The sequence below is a fragment of the Triticum aestivum genome, chromosome 5B (assembly GCF_018294505.1).
Source record: "Triticum aestivum cultivar Chinese Spring chromosome 5B, IWGSC CS RefSeq v2.1, whole genome shotgun sequence".
Taxonomy (NCBI): Eukaryota; Viridiplantae; Streptophyta; class Magnoliopsida; order Poales; family Poaceae; genus Triticum; species Triticum aestivum.
In genome coordinates this window covers 682,722,944-682,744,137 of record NC_057807.1, presented here as the reverse complement: position 1 = coordinate 682,744,137, position 21,194 = coordinate 682,722,944, and the positions used below count along the sequence as shown (strand labels likewise).

The 21,194-nt window shown below is 43.7% G+C and overlaps 1 protein-coding gene and 1 long non-coding RNA gene across 2 annotated transcripts; one reads left to right on the top strand and one right to left on the bottom strand.

The window, feature by feature from the left end:
- The first annotated feature begins 10,276 nt into the window (after positions 1 to 10,276).
- On the top strand, positions 10,277 to 14,376 carry LOC123115273 (uncharacterized). Its single transcript, XM_044536473.1, has 4 exons — positions 10,277 to 10,747; positions 10,823 to 11,242; positions 12,343 to 12,421; positions 14,129 to 14,376. Exons 1-4 carry the CDS (start codon positions 10,277 to 10,279, stop codon positions 14,374 to 14,376), a joined length of 1,218 nt encoding a protein of 405 aa, XP_044392408.1.
- An 815-nt stretch (positions 14,377 to 15,191) lies between these two features.
- Positions 15,192 to 16,060, bottom strand: LOC123117633 (uncharacterized). Its single transcript, XR_006457446.1, has 3 exons — positions 15,784 to 16,060; positions 15,600 to 15,697; positions 15,192 to 15,513 (listed from the first exon to the last, which is right to left on the bottom strand). It is a non-coding gene; the product is annotated as an uncharacterized lncRNA (long non-coding RNA).
- Positions 16,061 to 21,194: the final 5,134 nt, after the last annotated feature.

Below are 21,194 nucleotides of genomic sequence, written 5' to 3'. Positions count from 1 at the left end.
AAGAAGAAGAGGAGGAGGAAGAAGGAGAAGAAGGAGAAGAGGAAGAAGAAGGAGAAGAAGAAGAAGAAGAGGAGAAGAAGGAGGAGGAAGAAGAAGGAGAAGAAGAAGAATAAGAAGAGGAAGAAGAAGGAGAAGAAGAAGAAGGAGAAGGAGAAGGAGAAGGAGAAGAAGAATAAGAAGAGGAAGAGGAAGAAGAAGAAGGAGGAGAAGGAGAAGGAGAAGGAGAAGGAGAAGAAGAATAAGAAGAGGAAGAGGAAGAAGAAGAAGAAGGAGGAGAAGGAGAAGGAGAAGGAGAAGGAGAAGAAGAATAAGAAGAAAAATAAACCAGAAAAGAAATAACTATATAAAAAAATTACTCAAAAATAAATAGAAGAAAATAAATAATGTAGAAAAGAAAAAACTAATATAAAGCAAAAATATTCACAAAGAAACTAAATACGGCAAAAAAACTACTCAGAAATAAATAGAAGAAAAAAATAAAGCAGAAAAGAAATAACTATATAAAAAAATTACTCAAAAATAAATAGAAGAAAATAAATAATGCAGAAAAGAAAAAAACTAATATAAAGCAAAAATACTCACAAAGAAACTAAATACGGCAAAAAAACTACTCAGAAATAAATAGAAGAAAAAAATAAAGCAGAAAATAAATAACTATATAAAAAAATTACTCAAAAATAAATAGAAGAAAATAAATAATGCGGAAAAGAAAAAAAATTAAAAAAAATGTTGGGGCGCTGCCCGGTGAGCCCACCAGTCCTAGGGTGTGCAAATGCAGGCCCAGAAGGGCCAGGAGGCTCACCGGGCAGCGCGCCTTAGTTAGGCCCAGAAGCCTGCCGCGGCTGGGTTTATAAACCAGTGCGGCTGCCCTTCGCTCGGCGAGGTGGGACTAAACATAGCGCACCACGGGTGGCAGCGCACGGCCTTTAGTACCGGTTGGTGGCACAAACCGGTACTAAAGGGGGGGCCTTTAGTACCGGTTGGAGCCACCAACCGGTACTAAAGGGCCTCGTTTCCCGCCGCTTGGGCTGGCCAAAATTGGCCTTTAGTACCGGTTCGTGGCTCCAACGGTACTAAAGGCTCCCCCTATATATATGGCACTTACGAAAAATCAGTTATCGTTACCACTTCGTTCCACGTTTCTCGCGCGAGAGAGTCTCTCGCTCGATCTCGCCGACGCCGCCGCGCCGCCGTGCCGTCGCCCTCGCCGCCCCCGCCGCCCGTCGTCGTCGTCGTCGCGCGCCCCCGCCGCCCGTCGTCGTCGCTGCCCCCGCCGCCCGTCGTCGTCGCCGCCCCCGCCGCCCGTCGTCGTCGCCGCGCGCCCCCGGCCCGCCGCGCGCCCGTCGTCGTCGCTGCCCCCGGCCGCCCGTCGTCGCCGCCCCCGGCCCGCCGCGCGCCCGTCGTCGCCGCCCCCGGCCGCCCGTCGTCGTCGCTGCCCCGCGCCACCCGTACGCGCCCTATATACGTACACACGCATACGTATACACACATACACACACACACACATACACACACATACACACACACGTATACACACACACACACATATTTTTTTTACTTATTTTCTGTTTTCTATATATAATATGTTTAGATGAATTAGAACTATCTAGTTTATTTTTAGTAAATATAATGCTTTTAGTTGAACTAGTTGAATTAATATATAGATCAACTGGTTTATTTTTTGAAGATGCTTAATTAGTTGAACTTGTTGAATTAATATATAGAACTAGTTCATTTTTAGAAGATGCTTAATTAGTTGAACTTGTTGAATTAATATATAAAACTATTTTATTTTTAGTAAATGCTTAATTAGTTGAACTAGTTAAATTAATATAACTAGTTTATTTTTAGTAAATGCTTAGTTGAACTAGTTGAATTAATAGATTTTTCTGTTAATAGATTTTTTTTCTGCTAATAGATTTTTTTTTGTTAATAGATTTTTTTGGTGATATTATTATTGAATATGCATGTTTGGTGATATTATTGTTAATAGATTTTTTTGGGTGATATTTAAATTGTGTAATTAATTTTGTTCATAGAATTTTAATGATTTTTTTGTTCATAGTATTTAAAAAAGGAAAAAAAGAAGAATTAGTTTATATATAGTTGAACTAGCTAGTTGATTTAATAAACTAATTTATTTTACTATATATAGAAGTAGTTTGTTTTTAGTAAGTACTACTTATTTATTTATAGTAAGTGCTTAGTAGTTGAACTAAATAGTTGACTTAATTAATAAAACTAAATTATGAACGTAGGCCGGAAATGTCGTACTCATCGGACGACGATAACCGCCCGGGGGAGTGCGACTGGTGCCACGACGACAGAGATATCTGCGACAGGTTCATTGAGCTGGACGAAGATTGGCGCTTCAACATTAAGCTCGAGGAGACCTGCAATGTTCATACGGTACGCAACGACGACAATAGTTTTTTTTCGTAATTAAGCACGACTTCAACTATTTTAACGTGTATTTTTCATCTTTTCCAATTCGACTAGCTTATCCCATGCTTTGCAAGACGCTATGTCTTGGAGAGGATGGGTTTTGAAGACCATGAAAATTTCGAAACCAAAAAAATTATCCTAAGTACCGAACATGGTGTGGATTTTCAAGTAAAGCTGTACAATGCTCAGAGTGTAACCCATTTTGGTTGCAAAAATTGGGATGCATTTTGCAAGATGTATGGTCTTGATGAGGGTATGCTTGTCACCATGGATCTTGGTGATCCTACAATCGAGTAAGAGACACCTTCGATTTGGGTCTTCGTGGATACACCTCCAGTTCTTCCCTCATGTGAGCTAAATATAGTTATTAAGTAATTTATATTGTTTATTTCAAAATATAATGTTGACAACTTATCTCCATTGACAGCTTATTTTCATTCTTCAAAGAATGTGCGGAAGATGGTAGACAGAACGTACTACACTGAAGGCTCCGAATTAACTTATCAGGAGAAAAATCATCTGGTCGGATTTTGTACTGATCTTGAGAATTACAATATCTACAATCAAACTCCTCAACATTATGGTCAATACGTGCCACTAGTGCACGTGTTGAACTACGGTAACTATCATGAAGATACCCTAGTAAGATTATTTTTTACTATTACAACATCCGTGCATCTTTTTGCACACTTCTAAAACTAGTACATCATTGCTAACTACAAAGTTATTATTATGTTTTTCAACAGATAATCCCGAATGATTGTGTGCCTCATATGATGTATACGCGTGGTAGCCTTCATGTTTTGAACATACGACCAGGTCGTCCTACGAATCTCAACTGTCCATACCGGGTTTCTAAAAGAAGTGGAGACATAACAATCAAAGAATGGAAAAAATGTATGGACAGTCGTAAGGATCTTTTTGGAAGCAATAAGCAGCGAAAGGCAAGAATTGGAGACAGGATGATCGCCATTCTTCATAATGGAGAGTCAGGGTCTATATTGTTTTATGCTATTTTACCTTAAGGGTGTTTAGGTCCTACCTGATACTGATGATCATGTGCTAAGAACAATTATGTAGGGTTGGGTTCGATGACTATATATGAGGATGATGATCGTATGACTTATTATTAATAACGAGTAGAAGTTGTATGATGATGCATGATTAGTAGGACTTGTTATTATATATATATGATGATGTAATGATGCAAAAGCATGCACGAGCATGTTATATCTGTGGGTGCAATGAACATAGCAGCAGCGTTGATAAACAAAGCATGCATGATGTATATATGATGCATAACGTGTATAATGTGTAGTATCGTAAAATACCAGCAAACGAAAAAGAATTAAAATGGAAACACAAAATAAAATGAAAAAGAAATCATAAAACTAAAAACCCACCAAACCTTATAGTACCGGTTGGTGTTACCAACCGGTACTAAAGGGCTCCAGGCCCCCGGAGCTGGCTCGTGCCACGTGGTTGCCCTTTAGCACCGGTTCGTGCTGAACCGGTACTAAAGGGGGGGGGGCTTTAGTGACCACAAATTAGTGCCGGTTATGTAACCGGCACTATAGGGCCTTACGAACCGGTGCTATTGCCCGGTTCTGCACTAGTGCTCGATGGCAAATACGCCCCTTTTCTCTTCCCCTGCCCCTCCCTCTGGCCCTCGCCATCGCCACTGCCACGCGTCGGCGCCCATATTCCCAGCCGCCCTCCTCGCTTTCCTGCCAGGCCACCCAAAGCACGACCATGCCATGCCATAGCCGACTCCATGCCCATGTTTCAGAGGACTTTTTTGCTGGCGTTTGTGGATCTTTGTTGCTGCTGCCGACGGGAGAGAAGCTACGGCCACCGCCGACGCCCATCGACCCCCAACAACTTCCGGCAGGCGCTGCATAGCCGCAGAGCGCCACTCGACAACCTCAGCCTTGCTTGCTGCCTGTCAGGGGAGCTTGAGATGCTCTTCCCGGACGCATTTCCACCATGACCTTGCTTGCTGCCTGTCAGGGGAGCTTGAGGTGCTCTTCCCGGACGCATTTCCACCACGGCCGCAAGGTGTTGACACTTTGCTCACAAGGTACAATGGACAGTGGGGATGAATATTTCTTTGAAAACTTAATTTGTTCATCAGATGACGAAGACCTTATGGTGGCTGCATTGGCCGTGAATGACCACATTGCTAGGCAGCAGCCTCGGTTCAGGGGATCAATCCCGGGTCATGCTCCGGTCTAGAACCGGAACAGGGAGAGCGGTCACACCCTACTCTATGTCGATTACTTTGAGAATGTCGCGCTCTTCAAACCACACCAATTCTGCCGCCGCTTCCGTATGAGGAGACATGTGTTCAATTGTATTTGAGAGGGAGTGGTAGGATATGACCCATACTTTCAGTGCAAAGAGGATGCCCTTGTCAAGCTTGGCTTCTCCTCTTACCAAAAATGCACTGCAGCTATTCGCATGTTTGCATATGGAATTCCAGGTGATCTTGTTGATGAGTGTGGGCGTAGGAGTGAGTCCACATGTCTCCTATCAATGTATAGTTTCTGCAAGGTCGTGGTGGTAGTGTTTGGCCCTGAGTACCTGAGAGAGCCAACTGATGCCACTGTCATACTGAAAGCAGTGGCTTCACAAGATCTATAGATATGGCATTCTTTTTTCGGCATGGCTGGTTCTCACAATGATATCAATGTGCTTCAGCATTCTCAAGTGTTTGCAAGGCTTGCAGAGGCCACTCCTCCGAGGTCAAATTTGAGATCAATGGCCACCATTACAATACGGATACTACCTAGTTGACGGTATCTATCCTCAGTGGTCAACCTTTGACCCAGTTTCTTGATATGCAACCATTTTCTTGATATTTTTTCTTAATGGCCACTCCTCTGAAGCACATTGATATGCAACCATTTTCTTGATATTTTTTCTTAAAGATACAAACACCAACACTACTCCACTGATTGATATCTTCAAGAAGTTTATTTTCAACAGGAGTGACTGTGACCCCATTCACATTACCTGCATAAGAGAATACACGGTCTGATTACCAGGACAATAAGGGGTGGGAAAGAAGGGAAACAAGTTGGTGCACTAATAGGAAACTCGCTAGCGATGCTCACACTCGACACATCTCCTATAGAGAAAAAACCTACTAGCAGTACTAACAGTTCAACAAGGGAATACTAGCATGGAACAGAGTAGCACAAGGTACAATCTCCAGGCCGCGGAAAGCAGAAGTGGGCTGCCATCGTTAGGTCGGCCATGACCATCTCTAGACGATCTTCAAGACTCACCACACATCAACAGTAGCACCTTGCTTATCAACTTTGTAGCACCATCTATCAACGTCAGACTTGTCTTCCTCCTTCTACCAATGTGAACAAGCACATAACGTAGACCACTTCGAAAGGAGATCTCAACACATTTTTTTAACGAAAGTAGCAACGCTAAATTTCATTCATTTAGAAGGAGAACCGACAGAGCCAGGCAATTACAAGGGAAACAAGAGTGGGAACAAACCACAACAGAAACACTAGGGCTAGACAACATGGAAACAAGAAGGAAGGAAAGAACACCATGCGCAGCCACCGATCGTCTAATCCAACCGGCAAGGCTTGAGCTTGGTCATGTGGTTGCCATCCGACAACACCCCTCAAAGAGGGGGAGGGGTGTAGAAGGAAACAAGGCGATCCAAGGTGAATTGAACTCGTTGACCCGGCTTAAGACGAGAGCACATACTCCCTCCGTTGCAGAATATAAGATGTAGCGTTTTTCATTCAAGTCAAATTTATGTATGTTTGACCAATATTATAGAATAAACTATCGACATATACAACACAATATAAATAAAATATGAAAATATTTTTGTGATGTATCTAGTGATACAAATGTTGTATTGTAAATATTGAATTTTTTTCAAAAAACTTGGGGAAACTTGCACATGTTTGACTTTAGAAAAAAATGATACATCTTATATTTTAGAACGGAGGGAGTATTTATCAAAAGTGACTCCGTTTCTAACAGACCATGTCCCAGCAAAGGGCAGCCAAAATTTATAACCAAAGTACAAAATGCATGAAAACAGGAACGTAATTGTCATAGAGAATTAGGACAAGTAATACCTAGCATGGGTCCCAGGACATTTATAGTTTCAACTAGCGCCAAAGAAGCTTTCGTTTGTATTTTTCCGAAATAAGCAAGAAAACAACATGTATTACATGATAAATAAAATGAAGAGGAGAACACGAATTCTATCTTTACCCCGTGATCTTTGTAGGCACGTAACCAACATTAAATGATTTAACAAAGTAAGCAAAATAGCTGGCCTATTAATATTTTTTTCGTATGTTGTTCCCGTTTATTCAGGTGTACTCTTTTAGATTACAATTCGGTTACTGTTTTGGTTTATCGTTTGGATGGGTTGAAGTTTTTTTGTTTATTCAGGTGTTATTTCGTTTTCACTAGTTTTATTGTTCCGTGCTATTGGGGTTCGTTGTTTCTATTTACCTGGGGTATTATTTCGGTTAGCAGTTGTTGTTCCGGTTTATTATGATGTATTGTTCCGTGTTACAATTCGGTTACTGTTTCGGTTTATGGTTCGGGTGGGTTAATGTTTTTGGTTTATTCAGGCGTTCTTCTGTTTCACTGGGTTTTCTGTTCCGGGTTATTAGGGGTTGCTATTTCAGTTTATTTGGGTGAATGGTTCGGTTAGCAGTTCTAAGTTTATTCGGATGCTATTCTGGTTTTTGTTCGGGTAATTGTTAGTGAACTGTTCGCTGATGTCTTAACCCTCCATATAAGGACGTGATGGTAGAGGAGAGAAATGATGAGTGAAAAAATACGAGTTTTTCTTAACAACGTGCGTATTTTTTCTCTTGTGGAAGCTAAAAAAAAGTAAGGTTAAAACAGATTATTCGGGAGCACTGTTTAAACTGGGGAGGTGCTGTTCATGCATGGTACGTGTGATACTGTTTACCGATGCCGATGTGAATGAACAGTAGATATTAAAAAAAGTCAAGAAAAACTAATAAAATCCAATGCCTTCCCGCTTTAGTGTAGTAACTTATTTAGTTTATTGTTCGGTTAGCAGTTCTGGATTTATTCGAATACTGTTCCAGCTTTTGTTAAGGTAATTCTTAGTGAACTGTTCATTGATCTCGTGGTGTAAAAATTGGCAGTAACCGGTCAAGAAATTATTTTCCCCGCGTATTGTTGTTCATGTAAATGTACTGGGCCGGCCTAATGTTTTGTGCCTTGACAACACCATCACCGAAAAGGATCAGGAGACGATTGAGACGACACTGCCTTGGTACGCCGGTGGAAAGAAATAATGTGTAGAAAAGTCCTAAATCTTAACCCTCTATATAAGGATGCGATGGTGGAGGGGGAGAGAAATGATGTGAAAAGAAAAATCTTAACCCTCTATATAAGGACGGATTGGTGGATGAGGAGAGAAATTATGTGTAAAAAAGTCTGAACCCTCGGTATAAGGACGCGATGATGGAGGAGGAGAAGAGAAATGATGTGTAGAAAAATCGCAGTTTTCTTAACAACGTGCGTATTGTTTCTTTGGTGAAAGCCAAAAAGAAGTGGAAGCTAAAAAATAAGGAAAAATCATATTATTCGGGAGCACGGTTCAAACTGGGGCTGTTCACTGATGATACTGTTCATGCCGGGGGACTGTTCACAACCGTTTGTTTTTCACGCAGGATACTGGTATTACTACTGATGCCGACGTAAACGAACAGTGGAAGCTTAAAATTTTTGGGTACTGTTCACCGATGGACTATTCATGCACGGGGGGTACTGTTCATCGCCTTTTGTTTTTCACGTGCGATAAGGTACTACTACTGATGTCGATGTAAATGAACAGTGAAATCTTAAAAAATGTAAATAAACGGAAAAAGCAAAGCCTTCCACGCTTTAGTATAGTAACTTATTTGTTCACAGAAGGAGCACACAGGGTAACGGGCTATCCTTTTCCCATGTAATAAATCTTGTCAAAATTGCATCTTGGAATATACTCCCTCCGTTCCTAAATGTAAGTCTTTTTAAAGATTTCAAATGGACTATCACATACGGATGTATATAGACATATTTTAGAGTGTAGGTTCACTCATTTTACTCCGTATGTGGTCACTAGTTGAAATCTCTAGAAAGATTTATATTTAGGAACGGAGGGAGTATAAATTTTCAAAGGGAGTCTATTTTTCCAGATCCACTAATTATTGCTACTGGACCAACAACTCGGAGTAGAGCCGCCGCCTAAAAAGGAATATCAAACTGACTGTCCACAAAGTATCCAAGAAGCTAACCAACCTTCGCTGACGTCCAATCAAGATTATTCATCATGGAGGTCACCACACCATCGCTGGCGGGTCTAACCAACCTTCAAGCACGATGACAATGCCTTCAATAAGAAAATGACAGACACATTGCTTCAGATTACTAGTTTTCACCTTTGTCATGATATATAAGTACGTTGTTTAAGTCACAATCTCAGCATTGGATCCTTGGTGAGATACACCCCCCATTGCTCAAACAAGAGCATGGTCTCCCTCGTCGGCGGGCTCGCGGTTGCCGATGGCCTCGCGGAGATGTGTGTCAGCTACCATGGTGGGGCGACATGGGGTCCTCCTTCTCCCCCTTTCCCCGTGTTCGGCGGGGAGCTTGGTTGGAGGGATGGGTGGCCTCGATGCGGTCGCGTCACCTGTCGCCGGCACGATTTGCCGGTCCGGATTTGTCCGCTCCTCTTTCTCCCCCTTTCCTCGGCCGTGGGTGGGTTGGCACAGGTTTACCAGCGGAGCGTCGGCGGGTGGTTCCGTCGGTCGAGGGCCATCGGTTAATCCAAAGTTGGGGCCTTTGTGTTGGTCTCGGGGTTGTCTGGTTGCAGGGCGGCGGCTCTGGCGGCGGGAGGCGCGACGTTCATGGGCGGAGCGTGCGTCTCAGGTGTGGGCAGGCAAACATGGCCGCGTGGGTGGCGTGGTTGCGGGCGGACGATGGAGTTCAGGTTCATCGGTGGGGTGTGAGTGCCGGGGTACACCACTTGTCCAGTCCTTTGACTGGCCGACGGTGGCGGTGGCCGTTGCCGCCGTACCCTTCCTGAAGGCTCCGTCGCGGCATTCACACTCTTGTCGTCTTGCTCCGGGTGAAAACCTGATCTCCGCTGATCGGGCGGTGGCGGCTACCCATGGTCGTATCCTTCTTGGAGGCACCGCTTTGGAGGCCTGGCTTCGTTTTGGTCCGGTTCACCTCTCTATTGGTTGTCGGTGGGGTGGTGTGTCGGTGCCTGGCACCTTTGTATCTTGCCTTGGGTGTGTGCGGTGTGTGCGTTGTTCGGTATCTCGGATGTACTCGGTGATGTTTGCTTTATAATATAAAGCGGGGGAAACCCTTTTTCGGCAAACAAGAGCACCCTGGGTACGGTCCTCATGGTAGATGTTCAAGTCACCATGTCAGCAAATGGATCCTTGTTCAGATACCCCCCCCCCCCCCCCCCCAAATTGCTCAAGCAAAAGCACCCTGTGACCCTGGGGTCCGGTCCTCTCAAGCTAGTCGCCATGGTAGGCCACCACCGGAACTCCTCCGAGGACAAACTAGCTGTCCTCTACCTCGTGCGACACGTGAGTACGTGGTTCATCTACATAAACTTGATGTGTTCATTGCACCTAATTAAAGAGTAAATTTTCTACTAGATGCTTTCACACAATAGGACAAATCATGTGCTTAAAAGAGACCCTGCCGAGGTGAGGTTATATGTTACATCTGGTTTACCATAAGAACATAACTAGCTAGAACACCAACCACCAACCGGCCATTGGAGATCGAGCAAAGCATGGACGAATCGAGCATCTTCCTCCAGTGGGCCATGGAGGCGTTGGGGCAGGGGCAGTACGCTGCCGTTGCCGGAGACGCTTTCTCGTCATCGCCATTCTTAGAACCCCACCACTCGGCGGCGCTACAGAGTGGCACGGACATGGCGGCCCACCGGTACGGAGCCACCGACGACAGCCGGAGCTCAGGTAACAGCGGCGCCGCGCTGGCCAAGGAGAACAACGGCTGGTCGTCCAACTGCAGCACCAACTACCCAGCCGTGAGCCCGAACTTCACCTCGGGCTCGGTCGCTGCTCCGAGCCACGGTGTGCCGGAGCCGGCGCACAGGTCGCCGCCGTCGAGGAAATCCTCCCCCTCAAATAACGGGACGGCGTCCACCGGGCAAAAACACGTCATGGCAGAGAGGAAACGCCGGGAGAAGCTCAACCGCCACTTCATCGAGCTCTCCACTGTCATACCCGGCCTCAAGAAGGTCCCCATTATTAAATCACTCACTTCAGTAGTTCATTCAGCTGTCTTTTTTTAAAATTAATTAATTAACCCTCAGATGGACAAGACAACCATCCTTTCCGACGCGGTGAGGTACGTCAAGGAGCAGCACGAGAAGCTCAAGGCACTCCAGGACCGCGACGATAGGACCATCGAGTCGGTGGTGCTCGTCAAGAGGCCGTGCATCTCCAATGTCGACGATGGTAGGCCGTCACCGCCGCCATCAGCAGTAGCTCAAACAAGTCCGACTCCGGCAATAAAGACCTCGCTGCCGGAGATCGATGCAAGGATCTTGGAGAGGAACGTGATGGGTGAGGATCCACTGCGAGGACGGCAAGGGGGTCCTTGTCACGTTGCTCGCAGAGGTCGAGGGGCTCCATCTTACCATCACACACGCCAATGTCATGTCCTTCCCGGCCTCCACTCTCATCATAAATCTCATGGCAAAGGCAACTTCACCACTTTAACTGCACATTTTGTTATTTATAGATTATATATACTTGTTACTGACTATAGATAGTTGTTTAAATATGTGACATTTAATATTATAATTAAACCATCTTGCATTTCTTGCAAAAACTGGTGAGAATAATTATTTGACCCCGTACGTATGAAGGACAACTAATTTATGCATGGGCTAAGAAAACTAAATTGAAAAAAATAAGTCAGCTGGAGTAGTAAAATTGCCGCAAATTCTACGCCTAACATTGATTATACAAATTTCACATTTTGTTAGCTTTTCTTAATGAATATTGAGTATTAAATTGGTGATACTTACGGTGGCAGACCGGATTTCCGATAATATAGTTTTGGGAGCAAAGTGTAGTCCTTGCATTAACACATATTATCCAATAACAGTTATAAACTTGCAGCCATAAGAATATATTTCTGATTAAAATTGATCGACAGCCATATAAACATCATGGCAAAGACAACTTCATTACTAATCAACACATTTTGTTAATAGATTACACTTGCTGCTGAGTCAAATATTTGTTTTTTTATCTGATATTTTGCACCGATGTCAAGATGTAGTAATAAAAACATTTTGCATTTCTCTCTAAACTAGTGTTAACAATTTTGTGACCCCTAAGTACGAAACACTACTAATTTATGCATGGGCTAAGAAAGCAAAATTGAAAAAAGAATAAGAAAATTAGGGGACTACCTTGTTAGTAGATATTTTGTCGCAAATGCTACGTGTAACAGTAATTATAAAACCTGCACATTTGTTAGATTTTCTACATAAATATTTAGTATTTGGTGATATTTATGGTGGCAAACCAGAATTCCACTGAAATAGTTTTAGGAGCAAAGTGTATTCCTTGCATTAAACATATATCCAATACCCCCGCAAAAAAACATATATCCAAAAACGGTTACAAAATTGCCGCCATAAGAATATACTTCTGATTAAAATTGATCAACAGTGCCAATCTTGAGTCATATAACCTACATTTAATTGTCGGACAAACCTTAAGCTTCACTGGTCAAGATACATCTTATATTTTTAACCAAGAAAAATCAAACTAATAGACATTGTTTTGTACCAACCAGTCGAAATCGTTTTCTTTTCAGGTGGACGAAGGCTTCAACATCACAGTGGAGGACATTGTGTGCAAGCTCGACCGTGCATTGAGACGGTGTCACCATATCGGCAAAATAATAATATCAAGGATCAAATGAAAATAAAGATGTTAATTAAGAACGAAGAAGTAGCAAACGTCACATAAAATTTGTGTGTGTACTGTGTTTGGAGCAAATCCGAAATGAGATACTGCTCCTCTTTCGTCAATAAGTTCTAGTGGCGCAACGGGTGCGCCACGAGGTAATTTTTTCTACTTCCGGTAGCCGTGCTTTGTGAGTTCAAGAAAAGAATGTCAATGAGAATCTCTGACATCTTTAATTAGTAGCTAGGTTACTAATTGGATTTGGTGTATCTGTATTTGTTAGTACAATATTAAGAATTAATAATCAAGAATAGGCCACACATCTTGTTAGTACTCTTTGGTCACTCCATGATTATGAACAGTTAATTCATACAATCAGGTATGTCTTACACTGTAGATTAACCTATATAGCGAGATTAAGTGTCAGTCTTTATTGACTTCCTTAGTTGTTGGATATATTCTTGCATATTAATTGATTCTCCTACTTTACGCTTACACCGTCTGTCCATGACAGAGATATCCTATCATGCCAATGTGTTTGTCATATCTATACCAATTTAAAAAGACCCAAAGGAGCAGATCCAATAAATCTCGGCAATATTAATAAGTATATTATCTATGTAATTAACATGTACTCACTATCTTAATTACCTAATATCAACGTCCAATTAATTTTCTTCCTTCTCACAAAAAAATGTCCCAATATGCACGTACGCATTTACTAGTATCTTAGAGAGAAGGTATTAATGTTCGACTTTATAGATAAAGCCAACAGGGCACAGTACCACCATACATTAGGGAAATCAACCAACAAGTTTCAGGCTCACCACGACACACCAATATCGCGAGCCAAGGCTAAGTAGCAACATAAACAAAATAGAGGTGTGTAGACCAGCCCGTGGGCCCGAAATAAAAGGGAGATAAGATTATTTACGGGAGTATTGTTGGGAGCAATCTATGAGCGGTGGCGCGGATCTTGATCATCAAGTCTTCAATGGCAGCAATGTCAGCAGCCATGGTCAGCGGCTTTCAATGCACCAGAAAAGCATTCATTTCGAATAGGCAATCCGTGGGACAGTTAGGGAATAGAAGCTCAATGGTAAACTTGTTGCGAGTAGTCCATGAAGTCCAACATTGCGCAACAAAAATGCAAACCAAAAGACACAAAGCGAGAGACCACATAGGCTTGCATTAGTATCGGAAAGATCCAAGAAGTTATTAGGGCATCTCTAGCCGAACACTCAAAAATTAACTTTTCAAACTTCTCCTCAATCTTAATTCCTTAAATATCAGGAGTTTAAAAAATATGGAGCTAACCAAAGCCTTAAATGTAACTCCTCAAACGCATTGTACCCGACATGGAAGTCGTTCTTCTTCATTCTTCCTTCTTTTATTATGATTTCTCGGCTGTAGATGTTGTCTGGGAGCTATCTAGGCCCTAGGGTAGATTATTAAAAAAATAATTTGATAGATCCTCACCAAGCGTGACATACACTTTTGAGGAAGGAGTTGAGAAAGTCGGCAAAAAATGTCATCCACAGGCCACGATTTAGGCACTTCTTCATATGAATGAGTTCTTCTTCTCTGTGCTCTTCTGGTGGCATGATGGTGTGGTCTGGGACGCAACTATTCCGCCGACATCCATGTTCTGTGTGCGTGCTTCTTTGTAAGTGTATAAGTTTGTTTGTGTCTAGTGACAATGAGAAGGAATGTGGCCGTGGCCGAGGATGACGGGGAGAGCGCGGCCGTGTCTGTGGAGGACCAGAAAGAGAAGAAAGCAAAGTCCAACTTCGTAGAATTCTCGCTGAAGTCTCACCTGAATCTCGCTGCAGTTCAGCGGGGGTGCAAGGGTGTGGTTATGGCGGATGCCGGGGATGTCGGATGGGTCACCGGGGTGGTGGTGTGCGCTGGTCGGTGTCGGAGGACGAGTGAGATGAAATGAATCTTTTGGTGGGACTAGGTGGCTACTCAAATTTGAGCAGCAGCAGCAAAATTTGAGGCTTAACTCCTCAAATTTTTTAGGAGGTAACCGTTTGGGGTTTGGTTTGCTCGGGCTTAACTCATCGGAAGGAAATCTTTTTGTGGAGTTATATTTTTTTGAGGGTTAGGACAGATGCCTTTCAGACCCCAAGTGACATTTAGCCATGGACGGGCACAACTCGACAAAAATTTAGCAAGCACACATCTTGTTTAATAAATACTCCCTCCGTCCCAAACTATAAGAACGTACAACTCGACAAAAATTTAGCAAGCACGCATCTTGTTTAATAAATACTCCCTCCGTCCCAAACTATAAGAACGTTTTTGACACTACACATATTATGGGACGGAGGGAGTACTAGGATATGCTCCGTGTCCTTCGTCTCTGAGTGTCCTGTCGGGACAGCATGCTTGACATTTAGGGCATATGGTCTCCGTCGATCCGTTACGTAGAGGGCTGGTAAGATATTATCATGCAACCTATGTACTGCTCGTCTGCAGACGAGGAGCTTGTCGGAGTTGGCATGACACCAACTAGATCGGGATCGCGCCATGGCGCGAGGGTGCCGGTCTCAACGTACTGTCGAAGCATGTAACAATATGTCAGTAGAAACTCAAGTATAGCATTTGCACTTACACAGGATCATAATAAAATAAAATAAACATTGAATAGCGATAGAAGTAAAACACAATGGATCTCAAGATCAACATCAGATTATAAGACAGGATCAAGCACAGTATCGACAGGCACAGTGTTACATGTAAAACAAGTGAGGAGACATGAAATAGAATCCATTACGAGCATACTAAATAAGCCAGTCAATTATGTCCTTGCATTCACCAGCAACCAACAGCTAAACAGACCCCACACAAAAGCAAAGACCAATTCAGATCCGAGTACTAACAGCCATTAGTCTTTCGCGAACACCACACTAACTAAAGTTTCCCGGGGTCGGCGGAACAGAACATCGATTCATAAACAGCATGACACGACAAATGGGACAATAGACCTAGAGCGAAGCTTCACCGTCTAACCCGCGTCGCGATGTCCATTCGCTAGGTGATCACTTCGAGCACGCACATAACCAACAGTGTGATCCTGAAAAAACAGAAGCTAAAATGAAAACCAAATTGGGTATAGCACAAAAGGTAGTTAATGATAGAAAAGGCAGTGGACAGACACACCAAAAGAATAGGCTCTCCAATGCCGCCTGAACTACAGCTTGAGCCTTTTAGCCACATTGGAGCCGTCTCCTTCTGCCGCCAGGTCATCAGTTGATTTACTTCATGGACAAACAACGAGCTTGTAAAAGAAGGCAGCAATGACGCATATACTGTTAGACACTTGCTTCAAATCAAAGCCATATACCTAGAGGTAGCAGCAAGATCATCACCGAGAACAACAGAGCCACCATCCAGTTTTGCACCCCCCTGGCAGGTATAAACAAATATACCATGTCAACCGATCACCAAATAATCATGTGATCAGGTCTGGATGAATCCTCACCAAGCAAACAAAAGAAAATATAGTATGCTACATTACATCTTAAGTACAAGTGTAGATAATTTGATATCCGATATAACAGATGCTTTAGTTAACCAAACTCAAAGGACCAAGACTCTAGTCAGATGATTCTAAAATAACATCAAGATTTATTTGTTTTATTATATTGTTAGCCAATTATGCGAGGTATTTCTAACGCATCTTGATGTTATTTTAGAATCTGAAGCATTCTCCTATTTATTTGTTAGCACACATAAATGCAAACTTGAGTTATTCTGTTCAAGCATACAACAAAAACAAGTTGAAAATACTACAGATTCGAAAGCACAAGTAAAGCCTACAAGAATGATTCTCTTATTTATTTGTTACCACACATAAATACAAACTTGAGTTATTATGTTCAAGCATACAACAAAAACAAGTTGAAAATACTACAGATTCAAAAGCACAAGTGAAGCCTATAGGCTGAAACTATTGCAGATTCAAAAAACACATACCATTTTTAATTTCAAATTGAGCATAGATATGAACCTGAATTATTTTATCTGAACATATGATTAGGATAAATCTATGGTTAGGATAAGCCTAAAAGAGCTAGATTTACATGCCTGAGACACCGTAGATTTTCTATTCAAGCATATAGTCAGGATAATCCGAAATAAGTAGAACCCTGAACCATCGCTTATCCCAGAATAACAAAGTGCAACTTACTCTTAACCAGATTAGATCAAGGACCAACAACAAACAATAAAGATCAAAGGTATGAGAGAGAAGAAATCTTTACATAAGACGGCTATAAACACTGGAGCATAAATAAGCAACACCTTTAAATAAAATTAGAAGGGTTCAGTGTTCAATGCATAGTGGGCTCAGATTCGCCTTTCCTCGATCATATAATCTACCCCCATCATCTCTTTCACCAGATCAATCTGTTTATACAGTGGATCTGCCCTGGTTATCATTCAACAAGAATGACCATCCAAGGACAGAACAATAAGTATCACAGGATCAAAAAGGATTCTAGAGACGAGGAGGAGGATCCAACTTGATACCCATAGGCGCCTCGATTGCTCAAAGGCACACTTATTTCAGCCACGGCTAATCATCATCGCCCTAGCAAGAATGGCTTCCGACCAATGGGGCACGTGATTCAAACGCGGTGGCACGATATATCTCACCGCGGTAGTAACTATTAATGGCTACAGGAGCTCTGGCTCGATCCTACGGCTGAGATCAATCCGGAGCGAGATCCGGCAGCCAGAATCGCATCAAGAAACCGATCCGACGGCCGAAAGTGCCTGAGCTATGAGGAGCCAGGTGAGGTGCTTCGTTTCTTCTTTCTCGATGGATCACCAGATCAATATTTTCTTATGACGGTGAAACTGCCCTGGTTATCACTCATCAGAAATGATCATCCAAGGACAGAGCCACTAAAATAAGAACATGATCAAAATGGCTCAAAGAAATGAGGGGGATCCAAATTAATACCCACAAGTGCCTCAATTGCTCGAGAGCATGCCTATATCAGCCATAACTGATCATCGTAGCCCTGGCCATGTCCCATGCAGTAGCCGAAGCAGAGCAGGAGGAAGATGGAGCTCACCGAGGGAGGTTGTAGCTGAGGCAGTACTCAGTGGGCGCCGGGGTGGCGCCTGAACGCCGTCCAGCCGGCAAGGAACCGCTTCCTACACCGCACATCCACGACGCTGCATCGGAGTTGCGCCTTGCACCGTCCAACCGATGAGCACAAGGATGAGGTCATGCATAGCACATCTAGGAGCTTCCTGATGGCTGGCTAGCACAAGGGAGGGCCGACGCGATCCCGCATCAACGACATGAATTTGCATAAATCCATCCTTGCTCTTACCATGTTTTCTGCAAAACACACACAGAGCCCAAGCATGTTAATAGAGCACAACCAGAATCTTCTATCTCATATGGAGATTAAAAGGAACAACAATAAAGGACATATGAAACCAGTGGCTCAAATTTACACACATGATCAAGAAAATGGCAGAGTGGGCAGCATATATATGCAGCAATCCATCTCCATGCTCTTATCATGTTTTATAAAATCCAGAGTGACGCCTACCATCAGCAACATAACTTGCATAAAGTGACACCTACGATTAGTAATACTGGAATAAACCTCACTATAAATTAGAGCACGTTGATACTCTTTACAGGGATAAATTAGAGCAAAAACTGGAAAACAAATTATGGTTACATACTATCTTCAGGCATGTCCTACAGTGAAATAGAGACTGAGCAGTGAGGGAAGGTGAGAAAGAAATTATATTTGATGAGAATCGATTTTGGTCCTTAGTATTACATGGATTTATCAGTCGATGCACATGAAGGGTGGCTTTAGAATTTTCTTGTCTTACTTAAAAAACAGATCTACTCAGCATGCACATCTGAGACATACATTCAGAGATCAGGAGAACCAACTAATGTCACCGTTATTATTTTTTAGCAAGCACTCTATCGTTATACTGGTCTCAAATTTGCGCATCCGATTTTGCAGCTTTATTGACCATAAAGCAACAATATAAAAATTTACCATGAAGAACATTGCACATCACCCGTCCATAAATCATGAATTGCACAAAAGAATAATAGAGAAACAAGAGGGAGCTGGTATACCTACAAACAAGATGAAATTGGCAAGGTTGCCGACAAGGAAGTCCAACTCTGTCCAAGGACTCCTACACTTTTGGGATAGATGTTGTCGCACACAGAGCAGGCCCTAGCCATGGAATTGAGCGGAGCTCAGGGGAGAGGTGGACAATGCCGCGAAGATGAGAGCACACCTACAACAATCATTCTAGAGAGCTCAAGGTAAGGCCTGTAAAAAATAGCCAGCAATAGAATTAGGCAACAGAAATATCAACCTAACCAAGTATGTAAGATTTAAGACTATAAGGCATGCACGGAAGCAAACAATCAAGGCTGAGAAACAAGTGTCATGCCTAATTGCTCTTTATTGCTGTTGTAAACTAAAACAGAAACCACCACAAACAACTATATATTGTGCATACATTAATCAGGGGCACATTAAAACAAAAAAGCATCTAGTGGGGTACTCCTAATTATCGTATGACCTCAAGAAATTTGGCAGGCCTAACGCCCCTCCTCAACAACAAAGCCATAATGTATGAAAAAACCTAGCTAGATCCAACGCTCCCCTGGACAACAAGGTACCCGCAAAAAAGGCAGATCCAAAAATCCCCTTCCTCTATTTTAGCCTTCATCTCTCACCAGATCCATTTATTCATCCAAAAACACCCATCATAAGGGCCACACAAAAGCACTAAAGCATCTCATGGGGTACTCCTAATTATCACATGATCTATCACATTTGGGTACCTTCCTTTGTATTCTTGAGTACAGTGTGATGAACATTATTCAATGAGAAACCAATTTGGCTAGCAAGAACACAGGGTAAGCCTCAAACTCACCATGGCTAGGAAAAGGTCGCCGCACGCATGAGAGCCAATTTCAATTTCCAAGAACAGAGGGTAAACTCCAAACTCACCATGGAATCCTGCCTTTGCTTCGCTCCTGCTTCTTCTGACAAAATTAACAAAGTTCAGAAAAGATTAGTAGGAGCACGAGATCCTTGAGGCACAAACTCCGGACATCAAAAATTACTTTTTGAAAAGAATAAGCATTTTGACCTTTGTTAGGCTAAACAAAAAAAGAAAGATCGTGATAATATTTAGATGACAATCAAGGTGGTTTGCACAATCTGACATATAAGTTCTAACTACACATGGATAAAGACAGATGGCCAATTACCTGATAGACCTATTGTTGTGGTTATGTTGTTGTCCATCCAATAGAAAAGAAGATGTATCCTTTCTTCTGTAGGAATCTGAGAGGGACACACAAGTTGTTCCAAGTTGTCCTGACCAAAGACAGAGTCAGTATAAGACCAAAAGAAGTAGACCAACAATCTTGACACATCTCATATTCAAATGCATATGCAGAAAGACCAATTTGTCTCCTAGTATCAGATAGGAACAAAAAATTCCTCGAGAAAGGACACAGCCTCAGGACAAATCGGTCCTCCTAAATAGAAAATAAACAGGTACCCAACAAGCTAAGGAAGGCAACAAAAACTACTGTGCAGATACCTAGGACACATCTAGTTCTACCCACCCCCTCAATTCTAACCTATTCACACAATGCAAAACTGAAGAACACAACATCATGAGAAAAAAATGCAAAGCTGGATCTGCCTCTCTATGAACACCACACCAAGTTGCTAGGGTTTTCTATTCCACATTGAACAATCTGAAATCTCCAGGTCCAGATTCTCTAGGGAGGGAGAGGGGGAGGGGGGAGAGATGCACCTGGAGGTCTAGCAGGCGCAGCAGGAAGGAGTGGTGAGCTCGTCGTTGCCGCTGCTCTCACGACGAGCTTGCAGCCCGCGTTCGCATCAGCCCGACCGCTGTGCTCCTCCTGCCGTGTGCACGCGAGGACGATGGCGGCATTCACAGCGGTGGCTCCACGTCTCCCGCACTCCTCCTGCCGTGTGCACGCGAGGACGACGGCGACGACGCCGGTGAAGTGGACGGCGGGGATCCGGGCGCGGCAACAAGACAGACGATGGCACGTCGGCCTCGTCCCCCGCGGCCCCGCCAGGTGCCGGAGCCGGACTCGCAGTCGACGGATCCGACGACCGCGGCGTGAGGCGCCCATCCACCCGACGCGGTTAACCCGCGGCGCCGACGCCTCCCGGCCACAGCGGTGCGAACCCGCGGACGCACATGCCCACCCCGTTGCGGCCGCATGGGTTCACGACCCCGACGGACGGAGTCGAATCGAGGAGGAGGAGCAGCCGGCCGCCGGAGGCGAGGTCCACCCCACCATCGAAACCCTAGCGGGGGAAATCGATGGGGGCGACCGCAATGAGGTGAGGACAAGTAGATCGACGCGGTGAAGCTAGTAGAGCTCATCCAGGAGCAGCTGTGTGTGTTGGGTGGCGCCAAAGCTCGCCGGAGCGGCCGGAATCGGCCGGCGACCGAGGCGGCGACAGTGGGGATTCGAGAGAGTAGGCAGGAGGGGGTGACGGGAGGAAGAGAGATGGGCTGCGCGAGTGGGGAGAGAGGCAGCTAGGGTTTCTCCACAGGCGGCACGCGCAAATTTATATGCATGTACGCGAAATGACGGAAATGCCCTCGGCGGGGCAGGTTATTTACACGCGGTGGGCACGACCGGGGCGCAATCGGTCCAGATCGGACGGTCTGCGAGCACCGGGTTTCGATCGG